Raw genomic sequence first — 16,862 nt, 5'->3', positions numbered from 1 at the left:
GCACTCAGACAAATTAGAATGACTCCCTATGTAAGAACTATCTCCCTATACTCTGTGAAAGAGTAAGACATGAGAATCAACCCCAAGGCACAATACATAACATACCCATTTCAGTGTAGTATCTCCACGCCAGCACAAACTTGTGTGAACCTGTGTGGTTTCCATTGGCAAGGACAGATACTAGCAGACAAGGTTTTCTTTACCAAGCTCAGATTACCTAACCAAGCTATTAAAATACATAAACATAAGTATTTTAGTTCTTTTCATGTTTCTTTCTCCAACTGTTCTGGAAGAAGGCGATCATTTACCCATGTTGGCTCAGTGATGTATCTAGTAATACCTAATATTATTTGATCTTGTTTTGAACTTAATTTTTTCATCTAAAACATGACTGTACTTTTCATTTTACATACCAGAAAAGCTGGCCATGAGAAGCCTGACTTTCGTACTATTTAAGAGATTATCTTTACTAAATTTGAGCACTACATTTGAGATGGGCGTAGAAGGCTACTGAAAAGATGAGTTAACTCACAGTATCTTGTAAAGAAGGCAAAGCCATCTAGAGCATCAGGGTTTCTAAGCCTCGGCACTACTGACATTTTGGACCAGATAATTCTTTGGTGTGTGATGCCAATGCCCCACTCTTATCCAGTTGGAACAACCAGAAATATCTCCAGGCATTCCCAGATGTCCCGTAGGGGGCAAAATCACCACCGCCACATCCTGCTGAGAATAACTGAGCCACAGCCAAGTGTAAAGGATAACAGAAAATCAACTCCCCAAAGGACTGTTGAATACAAATCAAAATCTACTGTAGAGAGCTTTGATTTTCAGAATTTCATATTTTAAAAATCCAGCACAGGATAATACAATTTAGCATCTTTGGGGAATGCAGAGAAGGATAAAAAGGCCTGTAAAAAACCTTTGCGAAACTAAACACAGACCTATTATACCATGACTGAGCTAAAAGTAAGTTTTGGTGTAATATAAATCAGAACATATCACTGGAGACTTTCTTGCTGGTCCAGTGGCTAAGATTCCGAGTTCCCAGTACAAGGGGCCGGGGTCTGATCCTTGGTCAGCAAAGATCCCACATGCCACAACTAAAACCTGGAGCAGTCAAATAACTATGTAAATAAATATTAGAAACAAAGAAAAAAAGAACTTATCAATGTAGGCAACTGCTTTCCACTGCTTCCAACAAAGGAGGTGGGAGAAACTGGGCATTGGGCTGTACCCCATAGGCCTGCCAAGCCCTGTACCTGCCCCACCTCAAGATCGAAGAGCCCAGAGTCAGTGATAGAGACATCAATGGTTTAATAGATGGGGGATCTTACACATCTGAAGCAAGGTCCTGCAGTGACACCCCAATGTGTGCTGTAAGTTAACAGGTAGCAGGATGGCAGGACATGGAGATAGGAGGTTTCGCTACTAAGGGAAGGAGCAGATTAGCAGCTATAGGGGAACTGAAGTCAGGTGGCTCATCAGTTACCAGGGAAATAGCACAGGGACACACCCCTCACAGCTCCTTTGACAAGCTATCAGGTAGAGATGTTTGATGTAAAGATTAAAATAATCACTAGCTGGGGCCAGGTCAAGTACATAGGAAGGTCAGACCTGTGAGTAGGCTGCAGGTGAAGCAGGGACTGATGGTACACTGGGTTTCGGTAAATGAAGTCAAAATTCCAATTTTTCTTAAAATAGCTTACAAGATATAGAGTATAATTATGTAATTCACATATACAATAGTTTACAGGAGTATTCATTTGTCTTACATAGTAATTCTAGTGAAGTGAAAAATACAGGCTTGTTTGGATCAGGAAACAAAGGCACAATTGAACTTGCTATTCCATGATTAAAACAAAGAATATTCTAGAAAGAAAAGATGACAGAGTAATTAATCAACTAAAAGATATTTCCATATTTCCTGTTTCACTAACAGACCAAGCAAAACATCAGATTGCACTAAAATAAAAAAAAGCATGTGAGGTAGGTAGGTGGGGGGAGTATTGCTCAATTAGTTAATAATATTCTATTTCTCAAACAAGGCAAATTCAGAAAAATGTCAAAATGTCATTTTGGTCTTTATTTTTGGACAGGTAGCGTGTTTTTATAAATCAGCTTTACATGTGCTACTTTTTGCAACATCAAAAGAAACACAATATATTTTTCATATATTCCTTATCACTGCAAGTTCACTTTCAAATAAATGTAAGTAGCAGGGTAGAACAATATGTTTCCACATATTGACCAGTGCAACACTGACAGTTACAATTAAGGTATTCAGGAAGCCTGAAAATTCAGATGTACTAGAACAAGCAAGTTTACTTCCACTTATTAAAGAAAAAAATAAGGAAAATATGCAACTTACATATTTTTCATGCAAGAACATTAAATCCTATTTCCATGTGAAATAAATGGCAGCTTAATCGTTAAGTGATAATTTTGAAGAAAAAAAAAAAGCTAAGAAAAGAATAAAACACAAGAAAAAACAGGAGTATGCCTTTAAAAATTAATAAACGGATAAAAACAAATGTTATATAGTTCCCCGCTTTATCATGAATACTGGCACTGTTTATTTCATATTTATATAATTCAGTTTCTATGCCTAAAAATCCCAGTGAGTTCGAATGGTTTGGGTCAGTCTGTTTTTCATTAACAAAAGAACCCCTAACTTCTAGATATTAAAAACTGTACTCTTGCATTTTGTGTTTTAAAACACAAATATATTTCTTATGTATCAGTGGCAACCAATTAACAGACATGTTAAGATACTTTTTTAAAAGTTCTGTGAATGTTGTCATTAAAAAAAATCCTGTAAAGAATCACAATACTGCCAGCGTCTAACTAGCGCGTCCACAGTGCCTCACTCTTGTGATTTCACAGTCCTTTATCACAAAAATTTATTCTAATAAGGAGTTCAAAGAATGAATAAGACACACCATGTGGATAATTTGGGGTTTAAAAACCCATGGCTCTGGGCAACAACAATTATAGTTAAAAACATCCATCCACAAAGAGACTGTTTCTAAAATTTTCAGACTCAACTGGCTATAAACAAAATATTCTGGGTCAAGACTTCTGCACACTGACAATACTTATCAGGCATCAGCTAGGCCACAAGTGAAGGGAGGTGACTTCTATCAAAGATCCAGGGTAGCAGCTGATTTTGAGATGGCACACCTCGTACATTCTGCTCGGAAAACACGAAGGCATTGACAGAGGACTAAATTATGCACTGAGAGATGTGGAGGGTTTCTCTGCACTATCATCAACAGTGGGATCGGTCCCTAGTATTTAAAAGGAAGAAGCGTTTTCATACATACAACTGAAGACGAAGGCTTGACCTAGGAGAATGCATCCAACAGGATCAGAGAAGAACTCGGAGTATGCAGGCAATTTTTTCCTGGCATTAAAAACCATCAGCATTTTTGGCGTGGTGGATATCTTACCACTTCATGTCAAATATGACTATGACGAAGTGAGCCATTTATTTGAGTGATCAACAAGGAATGAATGCATCCCCTGGTTCCTAACGCAGGAAGCATCTAGTTCAACATGTGACAGGTGCTTCAAACAGGCTGGTTGCTGACAGCCCATTTTACTCAAGAAACCTGATTATATGGAACACTTACTGAGTGTACCCAATAAGTTACGAACATGACTTCAACGTCTAATAAACGTAGTATGAACATGACTTAAAAAATAGTTCATAGAGTTGTTGTACTTCCCTAAAGAAAACCTGTAAACATCTGGTGAACGTCTAATGGTAGAACATTTAAAACTGGCCAAAAAATGCCCAGGAAACGTTTGGCCCTTCGGCACCCAAAGCTCCCAAAATATAACATTAAAACATCTCTGCTAGAGGGATTTCAGTAGTCTGAAAAATTGCATACCTGAGTGGCTTCAATGCTCTCTCCTAAATTTTAAATAAGTGCAAGGAGTTTCAACACTCAGGAATTGCATAAGTGTTTATCTTTCCTCAAAATAAAACATTGAATGATATAGAGGTAGCATAACTTACTAAATTAAGTTTAAAATGAAAAAGAAAAAAATCAAGGTTATTTTCAATAGTCTCAATAGAACTATTACAAGTATTGAAAATCTCACAATTCAGGCTTTCTTCTATCTTGTTTTAGACAGTTCAGTATTCTCAGCCCCCTTTTTACTATATCGATAAGGATATCGATGAGTCCAGGCACCCTTTGGCCCTGTGGCATCTATTGCAACATCAATGAAAGAATCTGGAGTCACCCATCTCAGGAAAATGAGGAAGAGAAAGTTGAATACAGCCAACAGAGCAAAAATGCAGCCTGTCACAGGGCCACAGTGAGAGATGAGTCTGTCCAGCCGTTTGTCCATGGGTAACACAGCTTCTCCTGCCACTCGGTCGTACACCTGGTGGGAGAGAACCAAAAATGAGCACAACATCGCAGGCTGCAACAAAACAACGACCTGCACAGGTCAGGAGTGCTTTAGAGATGCAAACAGGAGGCACTTACATTTCACTGTTGTTACAGTAAAGATGTGATGAATGAAACTGCTTACACTAAGTACTGCCATTTGATTCACTTATGGAGTGTCTCCTCTGGACAAATCACTGGGGTATATTTACCCATATGAATTTACCATGGCTCCTGTGCCCTAGGGGATCCCTATCAATATTTAACCAACTAGGAGAATTCCAAAGTCCTGAGAAGCTGGAATGGCTTTTGGGGCCACCTCTGTCGAGACTGTATTTATTTCAGCAGTGACGTCCAAAAGCAGGACTGGCCCTTTAGGACTCCTTGATTCAACTGCCACCAAGGAGTTACAGTTTATGGGTTCAAAGAGGCTCTTCTCTTCACAGCCACGAGAGGCTTAGGGGCTGTGCACAGGCAAGGAGGAAACAGAGACATTTCATGGGTGCCATATGAAAGGAGGGGAAAGGGCTGGGGGAAATTTGGGTAGAGGGGACAGGCCAAACACTGGCAAATAAAGTTCACTGCTGAGAATTGGTAAGTAGATGGCTTGCTTTCTTAAAGAACTGCTAAGCACTAAACTCTGAAATATTAAAAAAAAAAAAACAAAAAAGCTCTCTGAAGTTACTTCAAACACATAAAATGGGCCGGCCTTCGTGTTTTTTAACTGCACTTAGGCATTACTCGTGCTCATTCTCGTGTTATCAGATCTGTAAACTATCTCGTTTTGACCTCAGGAAAGTTCTGATGTGCAGAGCAAGTTCTAAAGATCAATGGTCTCTGAAAGGTACGGGCTGTTTTTGTCTAGTTCCTCTACCCTGAGGACATTTGGAATACATTTTAGTTAGAATGATGTCCAGCATTTTCATACTGTTCACAGGGTTCTCGTGGTAAGAACACTGGAGTGGTTTGCCATTTCCTCCTCCAGGAAATGGAGATGGTTAGATAGCATCACTGACTCAATGGACAGGAACTTAAGCCAACCTCAGGAGACAGTGAAGGACAGGGAAGCCTGGCATGCTGCAATCCACAGGGTCACGAAGTGGCAGACACGACTTAGCGACTGAACAACAAATGTCAAGCATTACACTGAGTGGTGAATTATAACTGAAAAAGTATGTTTCCAGCACAAACGCCAATTTAATTTCTTGATTAATTTTTCTAAATAGCAGTGAAACTAAGGAGTTGAAAGGGATCAAACATCCTGTGTGAAACAGGTAGAATTAAAAGAGCAACTAGAAACTCACCCGTATGTCCACCTTTATTTCTAGGTCAGTTAACTTATGATCTCAAGTGACAAAATAATACTTTGCTACTATGGAGAGAATGACAGGCTTGACAATCCATTAGCGATAAGGATTCACTTTCTTCTTTGCATGTATACTATAAACCGTCAAAGTGTAAAACTGAAAACAATACAGATGTTCTACTATTACTTTAAAGCGTAACTGAAGGAAAATTTGTGGTTTAAATAAAACCCTAATTCACTCCTTTAACATAGGCTGAAAAACTGTCACCATAGTTCTTTGCCCCTGAACTTGTTATGTATAATAGGGCAAACTTCTGAGGTTTACAAGTTGATCAAAAAGGTAAGGTACAATTAGAGATGGTTCTCAGTCAGGATGGGCCTCACTAAGAAAATCTGCCTAACCAAATATCCCTGCCCGCCACTCCCGAATTCCGCCCCTAACCCCCAGCAAAGGGTCTTGTGAGAATCCAGCAGTGGCAAGGGCACAGGAAAACAGAGTGAACTGAGCCTGAAAACACTCCTGAGACAATTCTGCCACGCACTCCCGGCAAGTACTCAGTGCTGTGCCCCAACTTCCACAGGAAAACAAGGAAATGTAGTTATTTCAAACTGATGGAGTCACTGGTGGAGTTAACGTCTAGAAAATATCTCAGGGTTATTTCAGTCAAAACTGTTTGTTAATACAAATTATCTCATGTTTCAATGGAAAATTCGTATGACAATTTTTGGAGAGTTTTGTTGCCCTTCCATTCAAATACGGGCTCACCTTATGTATGGGAATTTACAATTTAAGCCAGTTAAGACTCTGTAATGACCTAGAGGGGCTGGGTGGGAGGGAGCGGATATATGTATGCATATAGCTGAATCACTTTATTGTATAGCAAAAACTAACACAACATTGTAAAGCAATTATATATATATATATATATACACACACACATAAAAACCCATAAGAAAGCCTTTCTGCTTACTCAGCTCTATCTAGCTCTCAACTTTGGGCTAGAAACTAGTTGTTCCATTGAATCCAGTAAGAGTACCCAGCACTATCTTCTCCAGGCTCCCAACCAACTGTCTTTCTGCATGCTAAATTTCCAAATACTAAGAAGCACAGCATTTCCATTCAGCTTGTTATGTTGTAATAAGAGGCAGGAGGCAGACGAAGTAATGAGAAGCAGTTAAACAAGGATGAAATTGAGTAGAATAACTGAAGTACTGACCTCAAAATAAAGACACATTTCCCACAACTGTACTCTCCCACCTAAGGACATTAACCTATTTCCTGCACCTGTCCTTTTGGAAATTCTCTACTGCTGCTTTCTATTTGTGATCCTACTTACATTTGTCATGTGCATTTGGAATTCTAACTTACTATGTTCCCCATCAGCCCAAAGATGCAAAAATCTCCTTTCAGTAAAAAAAAAAAGAAAAAAAAATCACAGCAGCTAGCAAGAGCCACACAAGTTTTAGGAAGTAGCCTGAATTAAATATTTGTAAGTTACGAAGTTGCCACAACTGGGCTAAGCAAAACCAGGTATTTTCCAGTAGACCTATATGCTTTAGAATTATAAACAGCCTCAAGAAAATGTCTAAAAGTAGATTTTAATATTAGTTTTGCCTCTAATTGTTGTAACTTCTAAAAATTCTGTAACTCTTATATGGCCAGTTTAATGAAAGGTCTAGATACTGCATTACTATTTTTCAGATGTCAAAGGCAATGATCTGACTAGAAACTTAGCCTAGTATATACAAAAAGAAGTCTCATTTGGTAAGAGACTTCATAAATTTAAGCAATAGAGCAGAAATGGTAAACCTATATAAAAGGAGTAAATGTGTATGTGAAACATCAGGTAAGAATTCCAGACACAATCTTCAAATACCCTTCTCTAGCACGTGACGTACTTTTTCAGTTCTCTCTGCAACGTTCCTCCAGGTGTAGAAAGTCTTTACAATGTTATGGATATTTTCTGGAGGTGGCAATGCTCCTGACTTCAGTTGGAAAATAGCTTTTTCCAATCCCTCACACAAAGATTTTACAGAAGGCTCACATAAAATGATAAGATTTTCTGGAAGTACTTCAGGAATTCCACCAACCCTGGTACTTACAACCTTAAAAAGAGAAACAAAACAAAACAAAAAAATGTGATCCACCAGAATTCATCTCAGGTAAACAAGCAAAACCAACTTAAAAAAATGTAACAGACTGCATCTGATTATTTTTCAAAATACACATGCAGAAACCCCAACAATGTAATAAGCCCTCCGAGCTTTTTACCTGTAAACCACAACTGGCTGCTTCCACAATCGCCATGCAGAATGCTTCCGTAAGAGAAGTATTAAGAAAAATATGTCCTTGAACTAAGACATTTCTAACATCCTTGTGTTCTAAGGCTCCCAAGAGACGCACTCTGATTTTTGAAACAAGAGAAGAAAGAAGGGAGTAACAATCATGGTATAAAAGAAATACCATTCATAAGCTTCTAACGTTTTCCATCTCAAAAGACTGGTGTCACCCAACTCTGATCTAAAAGTCATATAAAACTGTTTGGTTAAAACTCATACAGCTATACATATTTCTAACTTCTGTCATAGATCAAATTTCATCCTCTCCAAAATTAGTTTGCATTCCATGAAAATATTAATACACTTTGATGAGTAAATGTTAAATTATCATTTCTACATAGGAAAATGTCTCTTAAATTGAGGCTCCACATGCACATAGCTCACATGTTATCTAAGTTAACAAGGAAGAGAAATGTTTGAATCTGTATGTGCAAAGCAGTTTACATGATTTGGGCCATGTTATTTAAATCACAACTCAGTATGGCTTGAGAATCTGCAAACATTTCCAATCAAAGTAGCTGTTTTTTGTGCATTCTTGGGTGCCCCAACCAGTGTCCCCTAAAGTCAAATAATACTGGGCTAACAAAAAATTTATGAATACCCTATTTAGGGTTTCCATTTATATAATTTTTTAAAACAGGCTTTGCATTACTTTGTTTTATCAAGTACATGTAGCAGAAGCAGCCCACTTAATGCAGGCACGAAACCAAAACCAAATTTATGTAAGATATTTTCTCACCCAAGACAATATTGAATCCATCAATACCTGTCATGGAGCTGGTATCTTTCCCGTACTTCTTCCAAAATGATTCTCTTTGGTCCCTCTCCTCCAATTATGAATTTTAAATCAGGATATTTCTGACAGAGTTCAGGTATTATACCACTAAGTAAATCGGTCCCTGAAAACATAAAGTTGAATGTTGGAGATGTTAATAATTAAACTTAAAATTTTTATCAGAACTGAGAATCCACTCACTTTGAAAAGTATTAGCTTACATAAGCAGAGAAACAAATTCCCTTAACCCTTTCCTAGAATGGTGGAATCGCTCACAAACTATCAGGGGTCCCCCAAGAATTCTGCAAGATATATACTGACACCCATTGTTACCGTTTACCCACTCAGTTCGTGGACTATTGTTTCAATAGCATTCAAGTTATTCACCTGTGATTACACAACGCCTGTGACTAAAAAAGGCATTAGAGGTAGCTAACATTTCAGTTAAATTTTTCTACAGAACAGGAGAGCTGACTGGAGATCTGGGTCTTATTCCGGCTTTTGTACGAGCAAGGTCTTTGACAATGGGAAAGTTTCCTGATATAGAAAATGAACAGACCACTGTACCTAAAGTCCAAGGTCTCTCTCAACCACAAATTCTACTGAACTGTGATTCTACCTCCTACTATAGGAAAGGGCTAAGCAGCAAAACATAACTGCTGCCTCCATTTTGTTGAGAATGCAGTTTGTACACAGGATTTTGCAGCGAACGCTATGGTATTAGCAAAATTTATAAGAATAGTCCATCTAAACCTGTGATAGCCCACTTGCCCCAAATGACAGTGGATGAAGGTGGCAGGACCTCATGTGCCAGATCATTACAGTCTATAGAACAAAAGGGTGTATCTTGGTCCTTTCTTTCAATGAAATACTTTCTCATAATATGTATATACAACCTCAGGTAATAAAAAGCAGCAAAGTAAATTTTGCTCTACTAGTCTGAAAAGTGGCTATACAAAGAGACAGTAGTGATGTTTGAGAATTTAGTTCATTAACAATGACAAACCATACACATTCAAAAGTAAATGTAAAATAAGCCAATTAAAGCACATAGACACATACACAAGAACTGCACTTCAGTCAATCTTCCCAAATATAGGCAGATTAATAATTAAAAAGATGGTAGGAGAAATAATAAAGGCTCATTTTAATTAAATAATTCAAAGTAGGATTAAATAAACTCTGCTAGTATTTTTAAAATATGACTCCATTAGCAAACTCACATGTGGCATTTATGAATTACGAAACCTTCTCATTAAAATCTTAGCTATCTCTGTTTCAAGTGTATTATCAAGCCCATCAACTGGATTTCTAGATAAACCAGATGTTTTACTGACGTCTATCAATCAGCCTCCTATAATTCCTTCCCCTCTTTCTTCCAATATAAAGGTTAGAACAACATATAGAGTAATAATCGGAGTCCCTAACAACAGCTAACATTTACTGAGTGCTCCCCACAAATAAAAAATGCTCTATACCTCTACCAAGAGCCTAACGCAACGAAACACACAAAAAGACTTTCAATTGCCATATTCACACAAAATGGACAAGAAAATTTCTGATTCAAAGTTCTTCTAAAGCACAGTCTAACAGTATTTTAAGGAACTTTCTGAATCTATACCTAGGCTAATGGCTGGGCTGAGGATGGAGGGAACAGAAGACCTTAACTTGAGAAGAGCTCAACTCAGGCTGGTTATCTCTCTTACTTACTGTGTAACCTGGGTGAGTTACTTACCCTCTCTGAGACTCAGTTTCTTTGTTACATGCAGAGAACATCTACACTACAGTTGGGACGGTCAAGTGAGGTACTGTACCATGCACAGGCTTTATCAACTGCAGAATATAGATGGAAGTCATCATTACCACTAGAGCAAGAAGCAGGGCATGCCTGCACACGCACAGAAGCACTGCGAAACCCTGCTGAAGAGCAAAACAGGCTCAACAGAAGAGGAAAGAGGCCGGCCAGGAATCCTGGGAAGTAGGAACTTTGATTTGTCCTCTTACTTAATACGTTCCAGTGGCCTTTGATATCTGGTCCAAATGAACACCACCTAAAGAAATTTATCTATTAATAATTAACAGGTCATTAATATAACTAATCACTTTGGGGCTACAGATATGGCTGTTCTGTCTTAGAGTGTTACTGGCAAATGGAGAGGGTTCGATACATTTTTTTTAATGATTGAACTGAGAACAGGAAAGGCTATACCTGCTGTTGGTTAGCTCAGCTGGTTAAAATACCATGATTAGTGAGGTAAAGGTTCCAGGTTCAATCTTTGAACAGGTAAGTTAACTCTGCTCTGATCCTTGACCATGTATGCATCATACGCTTTCTTAGCTGGTTATGTCACCAGGGTATATCATTTGCTTAAAAAAAAAAAGGCATAAACACATCACCAATATCCCAAGAGGGATTCAGAACACAGAATGCTGCTCCATTCACATCTTCTTCAAGTAAAGAATGAAAGCATGCCACTGCCTGCACCCCTCAAAACGCAGTTCAGTGGTTTTCTCACCAGCCTCGGTTTATCGGGTCACCGCAGACTAAGACTCTCCATTCCTAAACCATTCTGACCAAGGCCCACATCTGCACTCCCCAGTGCACTGGGACACTTCGGACCCCACTGCTGAGCTGAATGCTTACCAGGAATCAGCTGCATTTCTCCACAAATCTATTTGATACCAACTGCACTTGTTACTGTATTTGGCTTACCTAATTAAATAGCACATAAACGGACAAAATGAGTTTCTGTGAAGCTAAGCTGAACAGCCTGAAACACTCAATCAAGACATAGAAAAAGTCCTTGTCAGATCAGGGGGTATCCTGAACCACTGTGTAAGATCAAAAACAAATGAAAAATCCAGAGGTACATCACTTCGCACGCCTTTAGGGTCTCATCACACATAAGAGACCCAGACTGGAAATGGTAAATTATGCTTCTTGAAGATGGCTGTGCAAGAAAGATGATTCCGCTCAAACCAATGAACCAATACTCTTAAGCCTACAGGCCTACATCTTCTTATTGGCAATTCAGTGCACGGTAACAGTATTTTGAGTAAATTCAAATATTTAAAAGGGTGGTTACATATTATCTTTTTCACAATTCCCTACTTTTAGTGACAATTTTGATGGCTGACAATTGGTTTTCCGATACCATCCAGAAGACCATTTATGTTTTGAATAACTGGACTGCTTCAGACTTTCAGTCAGCGAGGCTGTGGTATCCGTGAAATGCTGCAGAGGCACTGAAACCATCCTCTCTGAGCACAGCAGACCCTTCCCGAGTACTTTATAGGACCCATCACTGAACCTCATAAGATTACCACTGTTGCTCAGATCACACAGAATGAAAAAAGTGAGACTCAGAGATGTTAAGTAGCTTGTCATCGATGACACAGCAGGACAGAACCAGGATAGGATTTTGGGCCATCTAACCCTGCTTTCTTCATCACTTACCTGCCAATACATTATTGTCTTATCTACACTGAAAGGAAATAAGCAAGCTACAGAACGGCAATGTGCAGAACAAGCTCACTGACTCTGAGTAAATGAATTAAAAATGACAGGAAAGCTATAAATCAAAACATTCATTAGGGTCACCCCTGAATCACACAGTTACAGCTGATATTAGTTTTCACCCTTGTGATTTTCTTAGCTTTCAAAATATCTGCAATGAAAAAAAAAAGGGTTATGTGGTGGGCTGTACTTCTCACTGTATATGTAGGGAAATTTCCAACAGACCTTAACTATTAAACAGCATCAGGTTGTTTTTCCTTTAAGCAACTATTAAAACATCAGAGGTGGGGGGGGGTGAGGGTAGAAATAGTATTTACCACTGTTCTAGAAATTTCTCCTTTAGGATGTATAAAACATATTAGACCCTTCTTTACTATATTTAACACAGAAGTAGTTATAAAACCGTAAAACAAAATGAGAAGCCCAACAATCATTTTAACACAGATATTCAACAGCTTTCTGCAAGGAAAAAAAGGCTGTGCAGTACAATTGTAGCTATCATTTCATTACCTTTTCTGTAAACAAGTCTGCTGACAACAACAATAGTTATTATACTATCATGCCTTCTAAATGGGTCTGGAGTGAAGTCAGTAGGATCTACAGCATTAGGAATGACGGACACTATTTCAGGATTCAGTGCTGCTCTTAGCACAGTGTTTTCCTTACTAGTGTAAGAGACACAAATTATGTGGTTTGTGTCACAAAGAGACACAGTTAGAAGCTTGTTTGTAAGCACCGAGCTGACATCAGCAAATCCGAAAAGGGAATGGTCCGTGAAGACTGTCTGGAGGCCCATTGTCTTGGCGTGGAAGAGGGCATCATGGGCCATGGCAGAAAAGGAACTATGTGAATGGATTATCGTGACTCTCTCCCGAACAAATATGTACCTGAGCAATGGCAGACTGTGAAAGAGGGTCGTGGCTGTAGATTGGTTGTACATGACTTTCAGAGGCAAGTAATAGACTTTGAGGCCATTAGTGAGGTAACGGACGCCTTTGCGATTTCCGTAAGCGTGGGTGACAATTATGACCTTGTGCCCTCTTTCAATCAGGCACTGAGAGAGCTGGTAAATGTGACTTTCCACGCCTCCCATGTTTGGGTAGAAAAAGTCCGACACCATGCATATATTATGGGCACAGGTCCTAAATGTGTGAAGACTTCCAGGGATGACACGGGAGAGTGATGCTGAGGAAGGCTGGCCACGCCCACCTCTTCCTCTATAGGCCATGCTGAGATGGTTTAGGCATTAGTCCTTAGAGCAACCCAGTTAAGACAGGTGTCCTCCAGTACCTGAAAGAGAGAGTAGACAGGATCTCAGCTCAGAGACAAAATGCATTCTGCACTCCAAATCCAGACATACATATTGTTTTAATGTCAATGTCAATCTGTTAGCTCTTTCCCTAGAAATAAAACATACAATGAATTCATGCATTTGACAGCATTTACTTGCTTACCATTTACTGTGGGCCATACAACAAAACTAGACTCTGCAATGGTCCTCATATCTTAATTTTGATCTAAGAATACCACTACACATAATTTTAAAGAATTTTTGTTACCAAAGAGTAATAATACTTTGCCATACTAACCAAGCAGTTTATCCTGACAATTAGACATGCAACTCTTTACAGAAAAGGCTTGCTAACCTCACTTCAGAGCTTAAGCCACTGACTCAATGAATCCCATCAAGTTCGCTAGTATTAACTCTGTGATTTACACTAAAATATACCCAGAGTAAGAACTGTCTTTTGATAGTAACTTTTTAAAGTATCAATTGGCAGCACGTGCCAGACCTCACTTTGCCCTTCCTTATTCATTTTTTTTTTTTTAAAAAGGACTGGAGAGCGCCCGCGGGTCTCGAACCACCCTCAAGAGAGAGTAATTTGACATGATGAAGTCGAAGGAACCGCTGAGCTACGGCCAGCCCCTTTCCTTATTCAAAAACAGTGATAATCAAACCATTCCTCTCATTTCTTAAAACTTTCGGTTATGTACATCTTCCCTCCACGAATGACCCTTTCTTCAGTTCGGAATCTAAAGATAAAACCTAGAGATGGGCTAGATCTGGGGCCATTTTCTACATCTGAAGTAGGAAATGTTCAGCTAAGGGGTCCCGAGATCATCAGTGCAAAATGGCCACTAAATATTCAATATGACTACAGATTCTTAGACTTTTAACGCTAAAGAGAAAGCAAGTGAAACTCATCCTCAGCTTTTACAAATGAGAATTCCATGCCTCCAGAAACTCAACTATACAATGGGAAGCCATTCTAAATGTCTGAGTTTCTGATTCACCACAAACTCGGAAAATGCAAAGCAACAGCTTGTGCAAAGTCTATTCTCTCCAACAAAGTCATCTTTATTTTAAACACAGTCTCAGAAATACTCAATAAGTGTTTGTTGAGCTGAATTTACTAATTAAGATTCAATATTACCAAATCAAGAGATAAGTTTGTACTGTTAAGTAGCTTCAGTAACGTTTTCTTACTGTGGTTTCTCACTTAAACCTGAATTTCCAGTTCCATTCTATTTTAAAAGATGAATGATAACGAAAACAGTGAGTAAAGAACCAAATGAAATGATTTAAAGTTCTGTCATTAACCTGCAATGTTCTGTAAGCAACCTGTCTATCAGGGTATCACACCTAACACCTTCATGGTGTAAAAGCACAACAAACGGTACAAGCACAAAATCTTAAGATTTTAAAGCTGAAGAGAAGCTTGGAGATCTAGTGAAACAACTCTCTTATTTTCCAAATGACAAGTTGAGCGATCTGTCCAAGGTCCCCACTCAGCCATTTAAGTGGCAAATGCGAGATGGCCGTAAAATCCACAGCCACAGTCAATGAGTCCCTGGACAGTCATTATCAGCAGACTTCTGAGAAGTCTTAGAGGGGCCCTGGGGGCGGGGAGGATTGGGGTCAAAAGGACCGTGTTTCCAACCCAACCCCCGGGCGCCGTCCCGGCTTCACTTTCTGAGGTCGCTGGGGAGCGCCAGGGCCAAGGAAGAGATGACTCCACCTCAGTCAGCGACCCCGCGCGGGGTCTCGCCAGGACCCAAGGGAGGAAGACGGCCAGAAAGTGAGCAGGAAACCGAGGCCGAGGGTCCCGGAGCCGTTCGTCCCGCCCGCCTCAGCCGACAGGGAACCGGCTACAGTGTGCGGCCGCCTCAGCGCACCCTCAGCCCCACTCGACTCCAGAGCCCCTCGACCCCGAATTCCGAGGCTCAAGCTGGGTCGGCTTCTCCCCCTCCATCACCGGCTATGCTCCCCTGAGGAGAGCCCAGTCCCAATTTGGAAGATGAAGAGAGGACCGGCGACGGGAAGTCAGACGCGTACTTACCGGCAAGTCCCATGGCCGCCAGTGTCCGGACCTCCCGCGGCTGCAGCCGGAGTCCCACCCAGCAGCTCCGAGGCACCAATCAAGGGCGTCCGCGCGCGAGCGCCGCACCTACAGGACAGCCAATCAAAAAGAGGAAGTGGAGTCACGCGCAGGAGCGACTCCCCACCCATCAGCGTGCGATGTAACGTCAGCACGCGCCTACACGTGTCACCACGATGTTCCGGAAGACTTGTTTTCTCTGTATTGAAAGCAGTAGTGCTCGGTTTAACCTTTTATGTTAATTCTTAATGTTACGATTCTCTAAAAATCGGCCTTGGTCTCTTGCTACACAAGCAACCCACCAGGACTCTTCAACCGGGTAAAACCAACACTCCCTAGCGTGCCTCGCAGCGACCCATTGGCGCTCCTGGGAGTTGTAGTCCTGTGGCCTTTGGAGGCGAATCCGAACTTAGAAAACTCACTCCCAGGATGCACCGCACGTCTAACCCGAATCTAGCGGATGGTCAGCTGAGTTCGCGCCGTGGTTGCCTAGATACGGTGTCTCTTTTCTGGACGCCTGTTCGCTCTGGCTTCCAGTTGGAGAGACTTTGGGCTGGCTGGGATGGCTGCAGAAAACTGGGGTCATGGTTGCGTTTTGTTTTTTGTTTATCATCTCTGCTACAGAAGCTCCGCCAGGTTTTTACCACTTTGGTAGGATTGCCTGATGCAGTGAGTAAAATACACAAAAAGTCAAAGTTTTTAATAATTTGAATTTCAGATAAATAATGTTTATGTATGTCCTAAATATAAGGGACTTTACTAAAAAGTTATTTATCGTTTATCTGAAATTCAAAAGTTAACTGGGCATCTTGTATTTTATGTGGCAACCCTCCACTCTGAAGGAAAAAACAATCTGAGACCTGAAATAGCAACTCCCACTCAGACTGGTTCAGCAGGCCATGGTGGTGCTTGGCCAAGAGGCTAATGAATCAGTGGGAGTAGTCTGATGATCATCCATCCACTCCTCACCGTTGGTACATGGTGTTCACACCCGAGGAAATGCCTTCCTGAGCACCATCACCACCGTTGTTACCAGCACTCATTTTAAGCCTGTAGAAAGGCTATTCATCCCTGAAGATTTCACCTCCTTTCCCAAATCTCTAGAGGGAATTAAATCCTCCCTCTTTTGTATTTTGACAGT

The 16,862-nt window shown here is 40.2% G+C and overlaps 1 protein-coding gene across 1 annotated transcript; it reads right to left on the bottom strand.

Annotated features, from left to right (window-relative positions):
- Positions 1–2,071: 2,071 nt before the first annotated feature.
- Positions 2,072–15,794, bottom strand: PIGA (phosphatidylinositol glycan anchor biosynthesis class A). The gene is made up of 6 exons (XM_043896936.1): positions 15,683–15,794; positions 12,852–13,631; positions 8,816–8,948; positions 7,982–8,114; positions 7,609–7,815; positions 2,072–4,398 (listed from the first exon to the last, which is right to left on the bottom strand). Exons 2-6 carry the CDS (start codon positions 13,567–13,569, stop codon positions 4,126–4,128), a joined length of 1,464 nt encoding a protein of 487 aa, XP_043752871.1. The 5' UTR covers positions 13,570–13,631; positions 15,683–15,794; the 3' UTR covers positions 2,072–4,125.
- Between the last annotated feature and the right edge of the window lie 1,068 nt (positions 15,795–16,862).

Source organism: Cervus elaphus, chromosome X (assembly GCF_910594005.1).
Source record: "Cervus elaphus chromosome X, mCerEla1.1, whole genome shotgun sequence".
Classification (NCBI taxonomy): domain Eukaryota; kingdom Metazoa; phylum Chordata; class Mammalia; order Artiodactyla; family Cervidae; genus Cervus; species Cervus elaphus.
Note: the sequence above shows the minus strand (reverse complement) of the source record. Positions and strands in the feature narration are given on the sequence as shown.

What these genes read in the sequence shown, in the direction of transcription:
- PIGA (XM_043896936.1), bottom strand. Translation starts at nt 13,569, where the DNA reads ATGGCCTATAGAGGAAGAGGTGGGCGTGGCCAGCCTTCCTCAGCATCA. An exon ending in CAGACTTGTTTACAGAAAAG is followed by an intron (nt 8,949 to 12,851) that starts GTAATGAAATGA and finishes TTATGTTTTCAG; the next exon opens with GGACCGATTTACTTAGTGGT. An exon ending in CAGCCAGTTGTGGTTTACAG is followed by an intron (nt 7,816 to 7,981) that starts GTAAAAAGCTCG and finishes TCTCTTTTTAAG; the next exon opens with GTTGTAAGTACCAGGGTTGG.